Here is a 19,115-nt window from a genome sequence, read left to right as displayed (position 1 = left end):
ATAACCAATCATTAGAAAACCATGACTACTGACCTGAAGAAAAAATTAACTTTTTACCTAAAAGCTGCAACTCATAATAAGAGATTCATTAGAGTTTAGACTCATTGATAAAGGAAAACAAAGTGCTATGAGAAATTCTCATCATCAAGATTGAAGAAGTTGCGAAAAAGAACTTTATATAGTTGAAAGTTTCTCATGTTCAAAAAAGAAAAGAAAGAAAAAGAAAGAAAGAGATGTAGGCTTCAGAATGAAATGGAAGTTGGTGAAGTAGGGTGAAATGGCAGTGTGGAGAGAGAAACACGAGTTGGTAGAAGAGAGTGACATAGGAGATAGAAATTAGAGTCGTCAGAGGAGAGAGAAGATATAAATTGAGGGAGAAATGATCAAATGGTTTTACTAGCATAACTAATAGGTCCAATCGCTTAACTAATATAATTCAACGCTTAACTAATTCATTCAGAAGAATTTTAAGGTCAACATAACTAATAGGTCCGAGCGCTTAACTAATACCAGTGATGTTATGATGCACACGTGTCAGCATGACATCAGTTGGTCTCATGTTAATACTAATGTGACACCGTCTTTTATAAGAGTTGTGTAAAAGAATAGAAAAAACTTTTACTGTGTCACTTAAGTTATATAGGAATTCCTTAATCCAAGAGTTAACAAGAATAAGTTATTTATTTGTTAGAATAGAATAAACGCTTAGAATAGAAAAAAAACAGATTAAATTTATGGAGAAGTGCAAACACTGAGTAATCTACCCACTAGAGATAAGCATTAATAATTAGTGGAGTCCAACTCAGCAGAATTAATTATTTTTTAATTATTTATTTTTAATGGATAGTCTACCCAGTAAGTATATATAACAATTTCCTTTGTAACATTAAAAATAGGGAGAGGTTTGGAAATAGGATGATAAGGGAAAAAATTTAATTGGTTGATAAATAATTAATTGGGGCTAGAAGTAGAATATATGTAATTTGATTGAATGGTTTAGGTATAATGAATGAGTGTTTATATAATACTTTTAGATGATTTCTTAAGTTATGAACTTATGATTGCAACCCACTAAAAGAACTTTTATTTAGAAGTATGTGTCTTCGGAATCAGTTTTGAAGAAGACGTTTTTAAGAGAATTAATTTGTTTCAATATTATGTAATTGTCTTTATGTCTTGTATTTTACATGATATTTTGTATTCTAAAGCCTTGTTTGGTTGTATATGGAAAGTCATATTTCTTAGGAAGTTATTTTTTCCATGTATTTAAAATTCCTAATAAGTGTAAAATTGTGTTTGGTTGATAATGGGAAGTAAAACTTCCTATGGGAAGCTGTACTTACAGGTAAGTAACTTCCTCCGTTTTGGAGTAAGTAGACTTCTTAGGAAGTGCAAATTCCCATGATTTTGCCAACCAAACAATTTCATATACTTCTACTTCCTAGAAATTTACACTTCCCATGATTTGTTTTGTCAACCAAACAAGACCTTACATAACAAATACTTCCTCCGTCTGATGTGTTAACAAATTTACATGATTGTTTGTAGGTGAATTATTTTCTTATATATAGTTGTGAAAAAGTGTAGTTGGTCATGAAAAACGTTGACCTTGAGAAAACAAATGTTGCGCAATGATAGAGAAGAAGGAACTAGGAGTATTGTTTCAAAATATTTTCTTATAATGAAATGTCTTACTGATGAAGAATATTGATTAAAAACAGTTAATTAAAAATATGATACTCGTATATAAATATAACCCTTTATTCAAAAACTAAATCTAATGACTGAGTTTTATGCATTTGAAAGAGTTAAACGTGTTTATAGTTAACCGATTAATAAATTAATTAAGTTGAAACTAGAGGTGGCAATAAGACGAGATAACTCGCGATGCATTCGAGATAGACTTGTTCAAAACTCGACTTGAGTGAGCTCGAATCGAATTTGAGCTCGACTCAAGATGGTGAGTTGAGTTGAGCAACTCGATACTCGACTCAAAAACTCGTGAAAAGTTCGAATACCCAATTATCAATAGGAAAATACCTAAATTCAACATTTTTCTACCTTATTATTACTTTTAACAAGAGACACTTGCAAGCTACTCGAAACCTACTCGGTCAAAGCTCAACTTGATCGAAGCTCAATTCGAGTGAGCTCGACTCGAAATGCTAACGAGTAGAGTTGAGCTAGCTCAAACTCGAACTCGACTCGAATAATTGCCACCCCTAGTTAAAGCACCGTTCTAGAAAGATAACCCTCAAAGTTAGGAATTCTGTGAGATAATTAAAAGCTGACCATAGTCGAGACTCATAGTGCCAATGTTTCCTATAAAATGAAAGCTGATATTATGAGTTTTAATACATGATATATATATATATATAATGACTTGTTCATTTAATTTCTTTATATCGACACATTTCCAAACCAATTTGACATTACTAAAAAGTGATAACAACCATTGTTGAATGATGATCATACACCAAGTATAGGACATACAACTATTCTAATACTCCCTCCGTTTCCTAAAGATCTTCCCACTTTCCGTTTAAGGGTGTTTCCAAAAGATCTTCCCACTTTTGCTTTATTCCTTATTTGGCAAAACAAATTTCCCTATTTACCCTCTCATGTCACTATCATATGGTCCACTATTACATTATTAATTCAATTTTACTCCCTTTCTCTCTCCTACTTTAACCCCTATTTATTTATTTATTTATCTTAACCTCTTTCTCTCTCCTACTTTACTCACACCATGCCCCACACAACTTGATTTTCCTTGGTATCTGTAGGAACAGTAAGTGGGAAGATCTTTAGAAAACGGAGGGAGTAAGTGACATAGAAGCTATCTAATTTACATGGTATATTCTTGTGAGATGGTACTTAAGACTTAGGATCAAGATTTTGTTTACATCAATGTGCTTAATTGATCTTTAATTTCCAAAATAAAACTTAAGCATTGCCCCCAACCAGTAACTAGTTTACATAACAAAGCATTATTTTCTAGAAAGGTGACGACAATGCCATGTGTCACTATGTGATAGGTTTCGAGTGGGATTCATTCTCAGTTGAGAGTGGAGTCTAGCATATTGGTTTAAATATAACATGAGCCCATAATAGTTCTATGTTCTTTTTTAATTAGGAAAGATAATTGTTCGAAGATCAACTCCTGCTACGCTATTAACTTGCAGGGCACATCCAGTGTCGGCCCTGAGGATAGGCGGGAGGTATCGTTGCCTGGGGCCCATGGCGCAGGAGGCCCAAAAAAAATTTCACTGCACTTTAGTGTACTAAGGCTATGTTAGCTCCTAATCAATTACATGCAATTATGCAAAAGCAGTACTAAATGAAACACAAAGTTCCACTGTTCCATAAAACTTGACATGTTATTGGTGCAATTGATCTTTTGATATTTCTCCTATTTTGTAGTCCTTGTGCAACTTTAATTTTCACCTGTCAATCTCTTTTTTTTTTCTTTTTTTTATTTGATATGTCTCTTTAGTATAGTTTTCCTTTAAAATCAAGGCAATTATTGAAATACAAGGCAAAGAAAAGATCAAGCCCCCGGTTTTTCTTAGTAAATACTACCTCCTTTCCTAAATAATATTTACACATTTACGTATGTCAATGCACAACTTTATTTGAGTATTAATATCTCTAATTTTGTATTTATAAAAAGTTGATATTCTAAAAGTACATATCGGCAAGAACTAAACAAGATCTCACAAGACTATATTTTTTCTTATCCATAAATGACAAATGATAGTCAAATTGAATTTTGTGAATAGTGTTAAAAGTCAAAGTGTAACTATTATTTAGAAACGGATGTAGTAATGATTACTCTGTATAAAAGATGGGGTAGTCTAGGTTTCATAGGAGGTTCAAGAAGCTATGTCTTAGGTTTCCTAGGAGGTTCAAGAAGCTACTTATCAACTATATTCATCACTAAAATAGAGAGGGTTATTTTTTTCCCATTAGTCCATATGGTGTTATATTTTTTAAAATCCTTCTTCTTTACGAGATCAATAATCTTGATTTTTTCCTCCACTTTTTCATTTAAATATTTTGAAAATCGAACTATTTATTTATTAGGTTTTACCTTTTTGTTTAAATAATATACAAAATCAGATGTATTTATGTAATACGTTGTTGAATTCGTATCAACATATTAGTGAATGTTGCAACCTAACAAAATTTATAAGAAATATTTTTAATAGCACAACTACAAAATTAGCTTAGTCAATTATAATAGTCATAGATATCATGCTTTGAGAACTAGAGAAATTCTCCATGGTAAATTCAACAAATGAAGTACATTCAGTATCATTTTTTCATAAAGTCGGAGGGGCCGCATATATGATTTCGCTTAGGGCCCCAAAAATGTTAGGACCAGCCTTGGGCACACCACATCTCCGAGGCTGGGTACAATGCACAAATAAATGCCTCAATATATTGTTGGAATGAGGATCTAAACCCTGGACGAGACTCTGGAATTCGAAGTGATACTCCATTGAGCTACCAGTTACCACCTCTCCCTTCCATAATAGTTCTATATGTACTATTGATTCTCATGCTCATATTTATGATGATCATCTTAACATTGTTCACTTGTGAGCCATATTTTTAAGTTTATAGATGATGAATGATTTTTATGAAAATATCATAGTAACACCTCAATCTCTTAGAGGATACCTACTGGATGATCTATGTTGTAGATCATAAGAGCACCATTACTCGTGAGTGAAAATAAAGAATCATACAATGATTGAGAAAAAAGTGCTCTTAATCACAATTGAAAAAAGATCGTGAGGTGAATGGGAGTGATTGGGGAAAAAAATGGATTGGGGTGAGTGAAATGATGATCAGGCGTGGGAGTGGGACCCACTGCCTGATTTGATGAAAATTAATTTTTTTTGGCTTTCCCCCGGCCAAAACGTTGGGGAAAGCCAAAAAAAACTTGACTTTAGTCAGATTTCTCACGCGTGTGTCAGGTTTCCAAACGCGCGCGTCAGAATTTGACACTTGTCAAATTCTGATAGGTGAGAGAAATAATACAATTATAAATATTAAAAATGCAATATCTTAAAAAATACAAAGCGAAAAAAAAATACCAATGGCTCTATTTTCATAAATCTACAATTAGAAACCCATTCTGTAATATTTTGGATAATTGTTTTCTAGCTATTTACTAATTTTCTATAATTTTTCTTATTTTATATGAAATATGTTCCACTTTTACACTTTTTTAAAAAAATTAAACAATTTTTTTGTACATTTAATTTAGTTAATGCTAAAAATGCTAATTATCTATTTATAAATTAATTTTTTTATCAATTAGTAATGAATATTTAATATTATTAAAAAGTAAATAATAAAAATATTATATAATGGTGATGGGGTGATGAGAGAGAAAAAGTAGTTGGGTGGAGTAAAAAAATAGTTGAGTAGGTAAAAGTACTTGGGATGATTGAAAAATGGTTCATGGTTAAGGAGATGAGTGGGAAAAGATTGTGGGATGTTATTTTTTAGAGAGAGAAAGTTAGAAAGAGAGTGGGATCATTGAGTTTTTCACTCATGAGTAATGGTGCTCTAAGGAGAGAGAAGAAAAAATATAATAAAAAAATAGGAAAGAGAAAAAAGAAAGGAGAGAAGGAAGATGATCAGATCATCCCAACGATCTGAGCAATGCTTGGTTCATGAATGAAAACACTGCAGCAATGGACACATGTCAGCAGGAGATTGAAGGGGAAAAAAACTTCGCGGCCCACATGTCTGAAATTGCAGCATCTATATTCCATTTCCATATTTACATCAGATTTTTGTAACCTTTGTTTTTTCAAAGGTAATATTTATGTGTTAATTTTTTTTTTTTTAAAAAAATATTTCACCAATAGTTACTTTTTTTTTTGTCTACAAATAAACACCAATATTGAGTTACTTCCACCCATCAATATTATTAGCTTAATTATCATATTAAGTAATTAAGTGCATTATTAACATTAATTTTTGTTAATATTATTTAATTACAAAAACATACATATTCTAAGTCAATCATCATTACTTGATTATTATATAGTTCATAATAAATACATAAATAATAGGATGAAAAGGAGAGTCAAGAGAGAAAATATATGGTGGGGTATGGTAAAAGGTAGGAAAAAAAAATATAAAGATCTAAAATTGTAGATCATCCATTGGGAGTAAGGAGATCATAAAAGTTATTTGTAAACCATGAATGAGGTGGAAGAGAGATGAACTATTTAAATATTTGATGATCCAAAATTTTGGATCAACCATTGTGTATGCTCTTACAGAGTTAACTCTATCATCATCAATAAGCATCTAGCACCAATAATTGTTCTCACTTATATGCACCCTGATAAAATTCTCGTAATTGTTACGCAGTCAATATTACTTCCAGGCCAAACACGTTTACTTTCAAGTAATATATGAAATGAGCTCTCAAGAAGAAAATTACATCTTGTGATATAAGCAGTCTGCTCAATTACTTTTAGAGCAATTATGAGAGGTACTATAATTATGACAAAAGGAAAAAGACATAAGTAGGGCTTCTAAAATTGTTTGAGGTATGCATTTATAGGAATATGTGAAATAGTGTACAAGATCTTTCACGCGCATAAATTAGACAACTGCAGAAGCACGGAACATTAGAGTGTTGAGAAATAACCATACGTAGTATGAAATTATAATTTAAAATAAATAGTAGGGCCTTGAACTACCATAAAGGAAAGGATAACATTATACGTGAAGAAAGATAAAACGATAGGAAGTAATATTTTTACATTTTCACTTCTTAGTGCAAAAAAAATTATATTGAAATAGTTGACATAATAGTTTCAAATTTTATTGATCTTCTTAAAGAATTCTAATATATATTTTCTTAGGAATAATCTGTTTCAAAATAATTGAAGTGTTTTTTTTATAATGTATACTGACACGATATGACTTAATTATGATTGAAAAAATTAGCACTGCGGATTATATATTATAGTCTTAGAAATTGAAATTAATCCTCAATATATTTAAAATGGAATTAAGTATTTTTTTTCAAACTAAAAAAGAAAAGTTTGGAATCAATGCTCCTATATATATATATTATTTATTTTGTGTACAAAAATTGTAGTCAGACAGATGTCATCCTCCTTTCTATAACATCTATTTGTATATAGGGGCCGGATTACATGAGAATGCTTCATTACATGAGAAATGAGAATAAATCTCAACCACACGATTGAATTAGAGTTACAACACTTGTCATTAGAGTTATACCCACGAAAAAACTTCGAGCCCAACAAAAAATTGTTTTTCAATTTTTTTTTTTTGCAATATTTTTGTGTAGTTACATCACTTTTTCATTATAGTTATATCACTTGTTCATTAGAAATCTAGCGCGTAAAATGCGTTGTTGTTAAAATCCGGATCTTACAATTCTACAATCCGAAAGGACCTCACCGATCCCGATCCTACGTAGGATCTTAATCTTGTAGGATCTTTCGATCCTACCTAACCTCAAAAAATCACATGGTAGGATCTTAATACGATTTTACGATCCTACGATTCGATTCTATCGTAAAAAAATCATAAAGTTATTTGTGAAAATGGCATAAGACTGACTTTGAATGCACATATCTCTCAATTTATATATGGTTTTAATGTGATTCAGATTGGAGTTGATAGCTTGTTTCAAGAGCTTTCCAAAGACATGTCATATGCCCAATTCCGCTAAGAAACGAGAAAGTTATGGCTGTTTTACGAATAACTGTCGAAACTGAAGTTTCGCCCGACTGGGCGGTTCGGCCCAATCGACCGGGCGACGCATTTTTCACAGATATTTTATATTGGGACGGATGGAGTAAATATTTCCTTGCAATGGCGCAAAACAATAAATAGGAGCACACATTTTGAAAGAAAGATAGGAATATTTTTAAAAAAATTGTGTAAAAATTAAGGATAATTTAGTCAAAATAAATTAATAAAAAATAAAGTAGACACAATATTTTGATTCACCCAAAATAAAATGTAAGCAATATATTATAAGAGGGAGTATAATCTTAATTAATGAGATTTCCTTATACGGGGCATACTCCTGACCTAATAACTAATCTATATAAATATATTAAAAAGTGTATGAAAACAAGAAACTGTGCCACGTGGTGCTCTTCCTAGGGAGTTTTATTTCATGTAATCCATGTACAATAAAAAAATTAAGAAATTGCATAGCATAGGGTTTGATCCAAAGACATCAAGTACATAAACTAAATTCTAATCACTAGACTAAGTTGTATTTAGTGTTATTATCATAAAGTTATATTAATAAATGAAATTTTTTCTTATCCGGACCTAATAACTAGTTAAAAGCCTAAAGAGAGAATTAGAGAGGGAGAGAAGAGAGAAGACGGCTAGAGTTTCGTGATTAAGAGAGTATGTCAGCAAATGAGAAGCGATCCAATAAGATAACCTAAGGTTGATTTTGGATATTTTCCAGTTATATTACGCATTGCATGACTTAATGATGGGCCACCTTTTTAGCTAGTCTTATCAAAATTATTTTGTTTCACCACAAAAAAATATTATAATTTAATTTATATTAACTCTTATACTACTGTATGGATTAAGTTGTAGCCTTTAGCTAACCTTTTTAGCTAGTTGCTGAGTGAGCCTATCAATGTCACACTATGCTCTGTTGCATAAAGAATACCACACTTTTGCAAGACCACACATCATCTGTAGTCGGTACAGTCCAAAGCTGCATCACTTTCGATTGAAAACCTCATATTCAAAAATTAAGAGCAAAGGCTTGTATGGCAGCATCAATATTTGAGTTGGTCGCATGGATGCTCAACTACTAATTGTTGGATTAAGCACACTCAAATTATATATAGTCTATAGATGGTCTCTCCGTAAAGGAAAAAAGTAGTGTTAGATACTAATACCATCAAAATAATTTTTAGTACTAGGACTCTATGAGAAGTCTTTTTGGGATAATTTCTATTACCAACTAGAACTACTTCGTTTCTATTTTTTTCGACTGAATAAATTTGAACTGAATCGAACTGAAATGAATTTTTGAGCTGAACTGAGCTTAATTAGAATGAATTTGTCTAAATTGATCTGAACTGAACTGAATTAATAATAATAACAATAATAAATAATAATAATCACAATAATCATAATAATAACAATAATCCTATAATAATAAATAATATGAATAATCATAAAAATCATAATCATAATCATCACAATGATAATCATAATAATAATAATATGATAATAATAATAATATAATAATAAAATAATAATATTGCATTTCAATTCTCGTAGATAAGGACTCGAGAAGGTTACAAAGATTCCGTTTTTTTGACTTATTTTCAATTCAGTTTAGCGCAATTCAGTTCAGTTCAACGCAGTTCAGTTCAATAATTTCCTCTCACAATTTTCATTTACTTCAATTTAACGCAGCTTAGGTCAGTTCAGCGCAGTTCAGTTAAGTTCAGTCCAAAAAATTACAGTATTATATCAATCTATTTTTCTTTTCTTCTATATTGCTTTTTAAGAACAAACTACTTATTAGGCACGGGCTATACCCCAGATAAGAAAAAATTTCATTTATTAATATTATACTTTATAATAATAACACCAAATACAACTTAGCCTAGTGGTTAGAATTTTAGTATATGTATTTGAGGTCTTGAGATCGAATCCTATATTATGCAATTTCTTAATTTTTTTATTGTACATGGATTACATGAACTAAACTCCCTCAGGAGAGCGCCACGTGGCACATTTTCTTGTTTTCGTAAACCTTTTAATATATTTGTATAGATATTATAATAGATTATTAATTAGATACATTAATTGTGTGCAATTGACGCATATTGTTGTCTGTTAAGGAGCTTTCGGTCCAATGAAACCTAACAATTTGAAAATGGTTATGGGGAAGGTTAAGAGAACTAATCTACACTTAAATGTAACCCTAGTAGGAATAACTCATGATTTCAAAATCTTAAACACGAATTTTAACTACTAGATAGAGACAAGCTTGACATATCAACATATCGATGCAGCTATTTGGTTATCCACTAGTATTTCTAGTTGGACCCATGTATGAAACACAAAACAATATCTAAAAGTTCTTTTTTATAATAACATGAAATTTTTTTACTAGGCTACTTCTAAGCTTGGAAAAGGTGATTTGGCCTGAATAATTCGTTTCCCTTTCTAATATTATTCAGAAAATAAATTTGACTATAATTAACCTATATTTCTTTAAAATAAACTACTTTGACTTGCTCCGAACAGAAAGATTTGATATTCGTATATAATCATAAAATTAAAACTTGCTCTAAACAACATTTTGCGATGAAATCCGTAAATCCAAATAAAATAATTTATTAGAAAAGGAGGCCAAGTAAACTACATAATTAAGAAAAGTTGTTGGAACTTTTAGCTAATATTTTGAGGGGTGAAAAGAGGTATGGAGAAGTATATGTTGAATTTCTATAAGTGCTTGGAATTTCCGTCATCATTTAACCGAAGCAAATAAGTTTTTGTTTTAAAATTCATATGAGTCACGAAGGCAGTACAAAGTACAAAGAAGGGGAATGGAGATTCGAGCATGTGACCTATTGTTCACAACACCTCAATCTTAACCATTAGGCCAAGACATCCTTGATAGCAAAGAAAAGAAGTATTAGAAAATCGTTCCCACAAGATAAACGAGGGAGCTCTTATATAGTTATATTCTTTTGTCTTGTTGAATATTCCATTTTTTATAATTCTTGCATTATATAAACTTTCCTTATTTGGATTACTTAGTACATCAAAAACTAATATTATTATATTTATTTTTCTCTTTTTCTATCCAAAAGTACTATTTTCACTTTTATCTATATTATTTTACATTATAGTGGGTCTATAAGTACAATCCAAAAAGCTTGAAAGTGACCTGCCTAAATTCTTGTGCATAAGTGCATAACATAATGTAGCAATTAAAAAGAAATGGGGGAGTACTTCCTCCGTCTATAAATAGTTGCACCTTTTCATGTTTTAACGTTTGGCAATACATGATTTCATACATTAACTAGTTATTAGGCCCCAAGCTATGCACCGGGTAAGGAAAGTTCATTTATTAATATAATATTTTATGATAATAATACTAAATTCAACTTAGTCTAGTGGTTAAGACTTCAGTATATGTACTTGAGGTATTGGGATCAAACCCTATACTACGCAATTTTTTGAATTTTTTATTGTACATGGATTACATGAACTGAAACTCCCTAGGGAGAGCGCCACACCTTTTAATATATTTGTATAGATATCTTTAATTATTAATAAATAAAAATCATAGAAACTTAAATTAAAAAAGTATACATAGAGACAAATCTAACAAGATCCCGTAGATTATGTTTTCTCTAAAATATAAATTACCAAAGATAAACAAAGTGTAAGATGAGAATAGTAAACACGATACAAATTGTGTAACTATTTCTAAATGGAGGAAGTATATTCCATTAGTAAGACATTATAAAATTAAAATTTATAGTTCTTTCTTTTTATTGGTTTAGTTGGTCTATATTCAAGAGATGAACCTCCAAAGAAAAACAAAAAATGAAAAAAAAGAGCTAAGGGTATGAATATTGGTAGTCTTAAGGGGAGTCTTGAGCAAAGACTTTGAGAGTCTTGAGCAAAGACTATGCAATAATGTTGAGAGAAAAAAAATGGAGTCTTGAAGTGAGTTTGATAATCAAAGACTCCATCCAAGACTATGACATGTAAGGAGTTAAATTTCTAGCTACTTGAAAGTTGACATTTGTCTTTTTTTTTTTTAAAAAAAAAAATCAATTTAAAACATAGTCTGTGGAAAGTCTGAGGGATAAAGTATAAAATTAGAATGAATCTGAAGTGAGTCTGTAAAATTAAAAAGTAGTGGAAAGCTGATGTGGCACAGTCTGGAGGTTGGAGTTGAGTCTTAGGGATAAACTCACCCTAAGGGTGAGTTTATCCCTCAAACCCAAACCCAATCTTCAGACTGTGCCACATCAGCTTTCCACTAATTTTCACCTACTTTTTATTCTTCAGACTCACTCCACACTCATTCCAATTTTACACTTTATCCCTCAGACTCACTCTAGACTCTCTACCAAAAGTTGAATATATTAATTTATATAACATTTATTTTATGTTTTTTTTCTACAATGTTAATTACTTAATATGATGATAATATATAGTTTGAATATTAATCGACTATTATATAATTAAAATTACAATTTATGTAATTATGAATTTAAGATTTTAGGATTACTTTAATGTTATATAAATCACGGGACACAAACTGAGTACACTTGAAGTAGTTGCATATATAATTGCTAAACTATAAAAGAAGTACAACCACACGAAATTGGAAATTACACACGAAATTGAAAATTACACACGAGCGTATCCTCCAAAATGCGACCATATGTGTTCCAACAAATCGTGCTGCATTTGGTGACATTGGGCTCGGTTGCGAATTCGCGTATGATTTTCAAAGTACCTGCTCCGGTTTACATAACAATTTCTAAGTAGACCGGTATGAAGTTGTGGACTTTCACTTTGGTTCCTTGCTACCGTATAGTTAACGCTAGTGGTCAATTCAGTATCATCTCTTTCATCCTCAATAATCATATTATGTAATATGATGCATGCTTTCATGATATCACCAATTTCACTTTTTTTCCATAAACGTACGGGGTTGCAAACAATCACAAGTCTCTTTTGGAGCACCCCAAAAGCTCGTTCTATATCCTTCCTTGCACCTTCTTGATGTTGAGCAAATAGTTTTCTTTTTTCAGATAACATGTTTGCTCGATGAATGGTTTTGACGAAAACATGCCATTCAGGATAGATACCATTTGCAAGATAGTATCCTATATTGTACATGCTTCCATTTATCGTGTATTGGATTTCAGGACCTTGACCTTCAAGCAACTCATCAAATATCGGGGATCGATCCAAGACATTGATATCATTGTTAGATCCCGCGACACCAAAATATGCATGCCAAATCCATAAATCATAAGAAGCAACAGCTTCTAATATCATTGTTGGTACACCTTGATGACCTCCAATGTATTGACCTTGCCATGCCGTGGGACATTTATCCTACTGCCAATGCATACAATCGATACTACCTAGCATACCAGGGAATCCACGGGATTCCCCGATTTGAAGAAGACGTCGAGTGTCATCGACAGTTGGCCTTCTCAAGTAATGAGGTTCAAAAACCTCAATCACACACTTACAAAAGTTCTTCAAGCATTGTAGTGTTATACATCCACCAATTCGCACATATTTTTATCTACGGCATCACCTGCCACTCCATAAGCCAATAACCGAATGGCAGCAATGCATTTTTGAAGTGGGGAGAGAGATTTCCTACCAATGGCATCAACTCTTTCTTGAAAATATGTAGAATGATTTTCAAGAGTATTGATGATGTGAAGGAATAACTCCTTTCTCATTCGGAACCTTCGGCGAAATTGTTGTGCACTATACACCGGGTTGCTTGAGAACTAATAATCATTCTATATGCGCTCATGCCCTTCCTCACGGTTTCTTTATGTGTTTTTTCTTTTCTTTCTTGTTTTTGTAGGGTTTGAAGGTGATGTATCTTCAATCACATGATTTAGGATATCATCTACTAAACGTGTGGAAATGTCGGCACCCCCCATATATGAATCATATGTTTGATTATACAATTCATCAAAGGTGTTGGGAGGGTTAAAGTATAACATTATTACTATGGCTTGAGGTTTATAATTGTTCAGAGGATTTATGGAAAGGTTGTTATGAGAATTTGAGCTCAGAAATTGGTAAATATATACAAGGTCTAGAGGTTAATAATTCAATGCACAATATTAAAATAACTCAATGAGTATTACAACAGTAATGCACTAATCTTTGGTACAATAATTCAAAAAAAAAAAAAAGTGCAATAATATCTGATAAAGTTACTGAAAAGATGGATGTGAGGTAACAAGTCATGCATTGATATAGACTTGGAGGTGACAACTCACTTAAGTTGGAATCAGTTCACCATTATTGTTGTGATTATTATTATCAATAATATTACTAATAATTATTATATTTAACGTTAATCAAGAAAATAATTAATTATTATTAATATTACGAAGTAACTAAGTTCATAAATTAAAAACATGCTTAACTGAAACATAGCTACAACATATTAAAACAACATAGATAAACATTAATAAACATAATAAAATTTAGCAAGTTGAAAGCTACCTAATCATCAAAAGTCCATCCATATTTTTCCGCAAGTGCTTGCAACTTCTTCTCATGAATCTTTCTTTGCAAAGGAGCCATTTTGGTGACATCGGCACAAAGTAGTTGATTTTCAAGCTCATGCTCTTTCAAATCTGTCATATGACTCATTGATTGTGCATGTGACTCTTCAATATTCTTTGCAGCTGATATGGCTTCATTATGATCACTCTCGATGCTTTTTCCCTTCCTCTGGGCAGCTAGTTGTTTCTTTGCAGCTTGTTGACCTGTTGGTCGGGGATCATCAACTTCATGGAAAGCCTCAACATCCTCCCCACTTGCTGTGTAGTCTCCTGATTCAGAAATCTTATTCCTTTTTGATGAATCGGTTTCGCTGCCTTTCTTACGTTTGCTCTTAAGTTCAGCTCTGAACTTATCTGTTTCACACACAATACTCCATACATGATCGTACTGGAACTTCGAATTGTAGAGACTTTGGTAAAGTGCACGAGCCTCTAAGAGTTTCAAGGCTTCATTGAACCCACTCCTCTTTGCATGCTTGGCATAACACCCTGCAACTTTTCCAAGTGCATTATTAATCGCCCACCAATGTTGTTTGCAAGGATTTACCTCTCGTTCATTTTGATTATCTGTTTGCCTATTTTTATTGAAGAATGCACAAATTTTCCCCCAGTAGGCATCTGCTCTTTGTGAATTGCCATTTACTTCATCTTTGGTAGTATTACTCCATGCTATACCAAGAAGTGTTTCATCTTCTATCGTCCAATTAAACCCTTTTTTCTCTCTGGGTTGACTTACCTTGCGACATGTAACAGTATGACCAGCAGTACGCGTAGTTGTAGTAACATCAATATCTTCCCCCTCTTCAATGCCTACATTATCTAAAAATGGGTTACCAGAATTGGATCCAATACTGATTGGTGTGATCGAAGGTTGGTCCATATTATCACTAGTCTGGAGAAATTGGGTAAAAGTTTGCACTTGTGCATTTCCCATATTATTAGGAATGGGGGTTGAGAAATTTGAAAATTGAGAATTTTCGGGTTGGTTTTGTTGAGCAACAAAAGTTTGGAATTGGGCATTGTTTTGCAATAAGCTCATTAGAGAATTCAAATCAAAATTTTGATTTGGATCCATTATAAAATACAATAGGTTGAATTTGAAAGAATTTGGAGAGAAAGAGAAAATTGATATAGAAGAATTTGGAAGAATGATAAAAATTATACAAACAAAGGGCTATTTATAAGCATTTTCACAAAATATTACCGTTGGTCAATTTTTTTTTTTTTAAAAATACAAAACCAGCTCATGAAAAGTATTGGGCAAAATATTACCGTTGCTTTTTTTTAGAAGCAAAAAATGAGTTTTGTTGCATTGAAGGAAGACAAAAAAAAAGGTTGTGGGGCCCAAAGCAAGTCTGAGATTGAGTTTGGGAAACCAAAACTCAATCCCAGACTCATCTTCCCATTTCATTTGATTACCAGCAGTCTGGAGCAAAACTCCCCAAAGTCTGCCCTCAGACTTCATGCTCCAGACCTGCGTTATTATTACTCTAAGGGCCCGTTTGGTATTATGGTGTTTTTTTGATTTTCAAAGCCATATGATATATGTCTTCTAATAAATGAAAAATTAGTCAAATTCATTGCGAACATAGTGATTTTGAAAACTGACAACTAAAAAGTGAAAATCACTTTTTATGGTTTTTAATTTTCAAAAAAACTGAAAAAATGAAAACTGAAATTGAAAACAAAAAAATAACGAATGGACCCTAAGACGTTGTGGTTAATATTTTAATATTGGTCAATGGGTGCAACTTGCAACGGGTAGCACTAACCACTAGCCCATAATATTGGTCAATGGGTGCAAATTGACAATAGAGGTCTGAACTTTGGGCGATAATTTTTAAAAGGTTTGAACTATTGATTAAACTATGTAGGTCCCAAATTTAGGGGGTCTTAACTTTTAGCGGGCCTCGGTGACTTAAAACTGATGTTTTTTTTTTTTTAAAAATCTCACCTAGTTCCTACTCCCTCCCTCAATTAACCCTTCTGGCGTGACCCAAGTTTTACAAGTTATGACCTATTAAGCCAGTTTCAAGTCACTAAGGCCCGCTAAAAGTTAATACCCTCCTAAAGTTGGGACCTACACAGGTTAATCAATAGTTCAGACCTTTTAAAAATTATCACCCAAAGTTGAGACCTATATCGTCAATTTTTCCTTTAATATATTTATATAGATGCTATTAATAACTCAGGGAATAATTATAGTAATTCAATTTGAGCAACTCAACGGTAAAAAAATGATTCACAAATTATAAAGGAAGTGCTATAAGGATTTATATCTTTTTAAAATTTACTTACTTGAAACATGATGACCAGTTTTTATGAGCGAGAGGTGGTAGCTTAGTGGAGTACCATCCCGAATTACAAGACGTTGTCTAGGGTAATATTGTCAACTAAAGTTACTTTTTTAACCAAAAATAGAATTGTTACAATAAATATGAAACTACCCTAAGGGTGCGTTCTCTTCAACTTATTGGCCATGAACTTATCTAAACTAAACTTATTGAACCTGAATTGAACTTATTGGAACTTATTAAACCTGGTTGAACTTATTGGACCTGATTACAACTTATTAGACCTTATTGGACCTGATTGAAACTTATTAGACCTTATTGGACCTGATTGAAACTTATTAGACCTTATTAGATCTTATTGAAACTTATTTGACCTTATTAGACAAAAAAAATTGACCATTAATAACATAAATATTACCCCTAACGTAAATACTAACCCTCAAAATTTATTATGAAGTAATAATTATTAAAATCCGTCCTTTAAAAAAAAAAAATTATTAACTATCTCTTATGATAATTAATTTAACAATTTTTTTTACCATTTATATATTTGCCTATACATAACTTTCACCACTAATATATCTAATATTCTTATTTTGATTTTATAAAGCACTAGTAGAAATCAAAAGTTGATTAGCATTTATTGCTAACAAATTAAAATTGACACATATGAAAAATTCTCACTCCACTTTCATTTACTTGAAGATAGTAGAATGCATTAACTCCTTATTTAAAGACGAATTGCAAAATCTTGTAATTATCATGATTATTATTGTTAACCTTGATTATTTGACCATGATTATAATATTATTTAATAATAATATAATCAGCTGGTAGTAATATGAATAATCAAATAAGAGACAATAATACAAGTATAATACTATACATTGTGGTACTTTAATATAAAAAATTCTAATAATAACATAATAATCAGCTAATAGTAATATGAATAATAAAATAACAGACAATAATACAAATATTTAATAAAATAATAGACACTAATACAAGTATAATACTGTATAATAATTGTGGTACTTTAATTAAGATTCTAATTATAATATAATAAGCTAATAGTGATATGAAATTATGAATAATAAAATAATGGACAATAATACAAATGTTTATTGAACATTGACTATTCGAACCTTATTGGACCTGATTATACCTGATTGAAACTTATTGCACATGATTGAAACTTATTGCACCTGATTGAAACTTATTGGACCTTATTAAACCTAATTGAAACTTATTACCCTAATTAGACCTTATCTGGACTTATTGGATCTAAAACTTAATTTTTTAAGTTGAGGAGAACGCACCCTAATAATCCTCAATAAGTTTAAGCACAACCTAGCCTTATTACATGTTGATGCCTTAATCAAGATTTGGTCTGATTTGATTTGACATATATTCCTGGAATCACATTCTTATCAGCTTCATGGCCAATAATGTGAAAAAGTAAGGTCAAATCTCTAAGAAGAACAAAAAGGAAAAAATGAGACACAAATTAAAAAATCATTAACACCTCTATGAAATTGACACGTGTCGACATCAAAGGAAAAATGCAAGTTTATGGTGCTTCAAATAATGATAATGATAAATCCACACAGTTGTATTAGTGTATTGTAGGACATGTTTACCCCACATCTTTATTACAAATTCCACACATCTCCCTCATGTTTTTCCTCTACTCTTAAAATATGAAAAAAAAAATTAGAAAAAATATAAAAATTAGAAAAAAAAAATAATTAAAATTAGGAAAAAGGTATATGCAGCAGGACTGTATATAAGAAGTTAAAAATTGAAATAAGTTACATTAATTGATCATTTATTACATCAGTTGATGCAAAAAATTTCCATAAATTCACAATTTATTTCCATTTTAAGTAGTGTATTTATGTCTTATATGCAATTAAGCCGTATATAGCATAATCCTTAAAATTAATAAATTAAAATTTCACTCCTTCAGTGAGAGTTCTTATACTGTAGAAGTGCATACATTACATTACATTACATACTCCTCTCTTGAGATCATCACCATTAAAATAAAAAACCCCCAACCTCCCCAAATATAAACCCTAATTTTTCAACTTTATTAGATTCATGTGAATTCACTTCCCATCTTCCACCAATTTATAAAACCCTACATATTCTCTACTTAACTCTCCTAAAAAACCCTCATTTTCAGATCTAATCAACAAAAAATGACAACTTCAATTTCATGGATTACTTTCTCTCTCTTACTACTGTTGCAGTTCTCTTCAACCCTCTTCAATTCCAACCAATTAAAGTATGCCCATGTAAGTTTTTTTACAAACCCACTTGTAATTTGAGTTTAATTTTTGTGGGTATGTCTCAAAATTGATTCTTTCTTTGAACGTATTGTTGATTGAAAAAAAAATAGGCGAATGAAGTTTGTTCTTCATCATCTGGGAATACAACAAATGCAATTGAAGAA

At 31.3% G+C, this 19,115-nt stretch overlaps 1 protein-coding gene and 1 pseudogene across 1 annotated transcript; both read right to left on the bottom strand.

Moving 5' to 3' along the window:
* Positions 1-12,441: 12,441 nt before the first annotated feature.
* LOC104882894 (uncharacterized) lies at positions 12,442-14,065 on the bottom strand (annotated as a pseudogene).
* A 236-nt stretch (positions 14,066-14,301) lies between these two features.
* LOC104882895 (glutathione S-transferase T3) lies at positions 14,302-15,297 on the bottom strand. The gene has a single exon (XM_010667310.1). The coding sequence runs from the start codon at positions 15,295-15,297 to the stop codon at positions 14,302-14,304; it is 996 nt and encodes a 331-aa protein (XP_010665612.1).
* Positions 15,298-19,115: the final 3,818 nt, after the last annotated feature.

Source organism: Beta vulgaris, chromosome 8 (assembly GCF_026745355.1).
Source record: "Beta vulgaris subsp. vulgaris cultivar EL10 chromosome 8, EL10.2, whole genome shotgun sequence".
In the NCBI taxonomy this organism is placed as follows: Eukaryota; Viridiplantae; Streptophyta; class Magnoliopsida; order Caryophyllales; family Amaranthaceae; genus Beta; species Beta vulgaris.
Note: the sequence above shows the minus strand (reverse complement) of the source record. Positions and strands in the feature narration are given on the sequence as shown.

Coding starts and splice junctions, on each gene's coding strand:
- LOC104882895 (XM_010667310.1), bottom strand. CDS start 15,297: ATGGGAAATGCACAAGTGCAAACTTTTACCCAATTTCTCCAGACTAGT.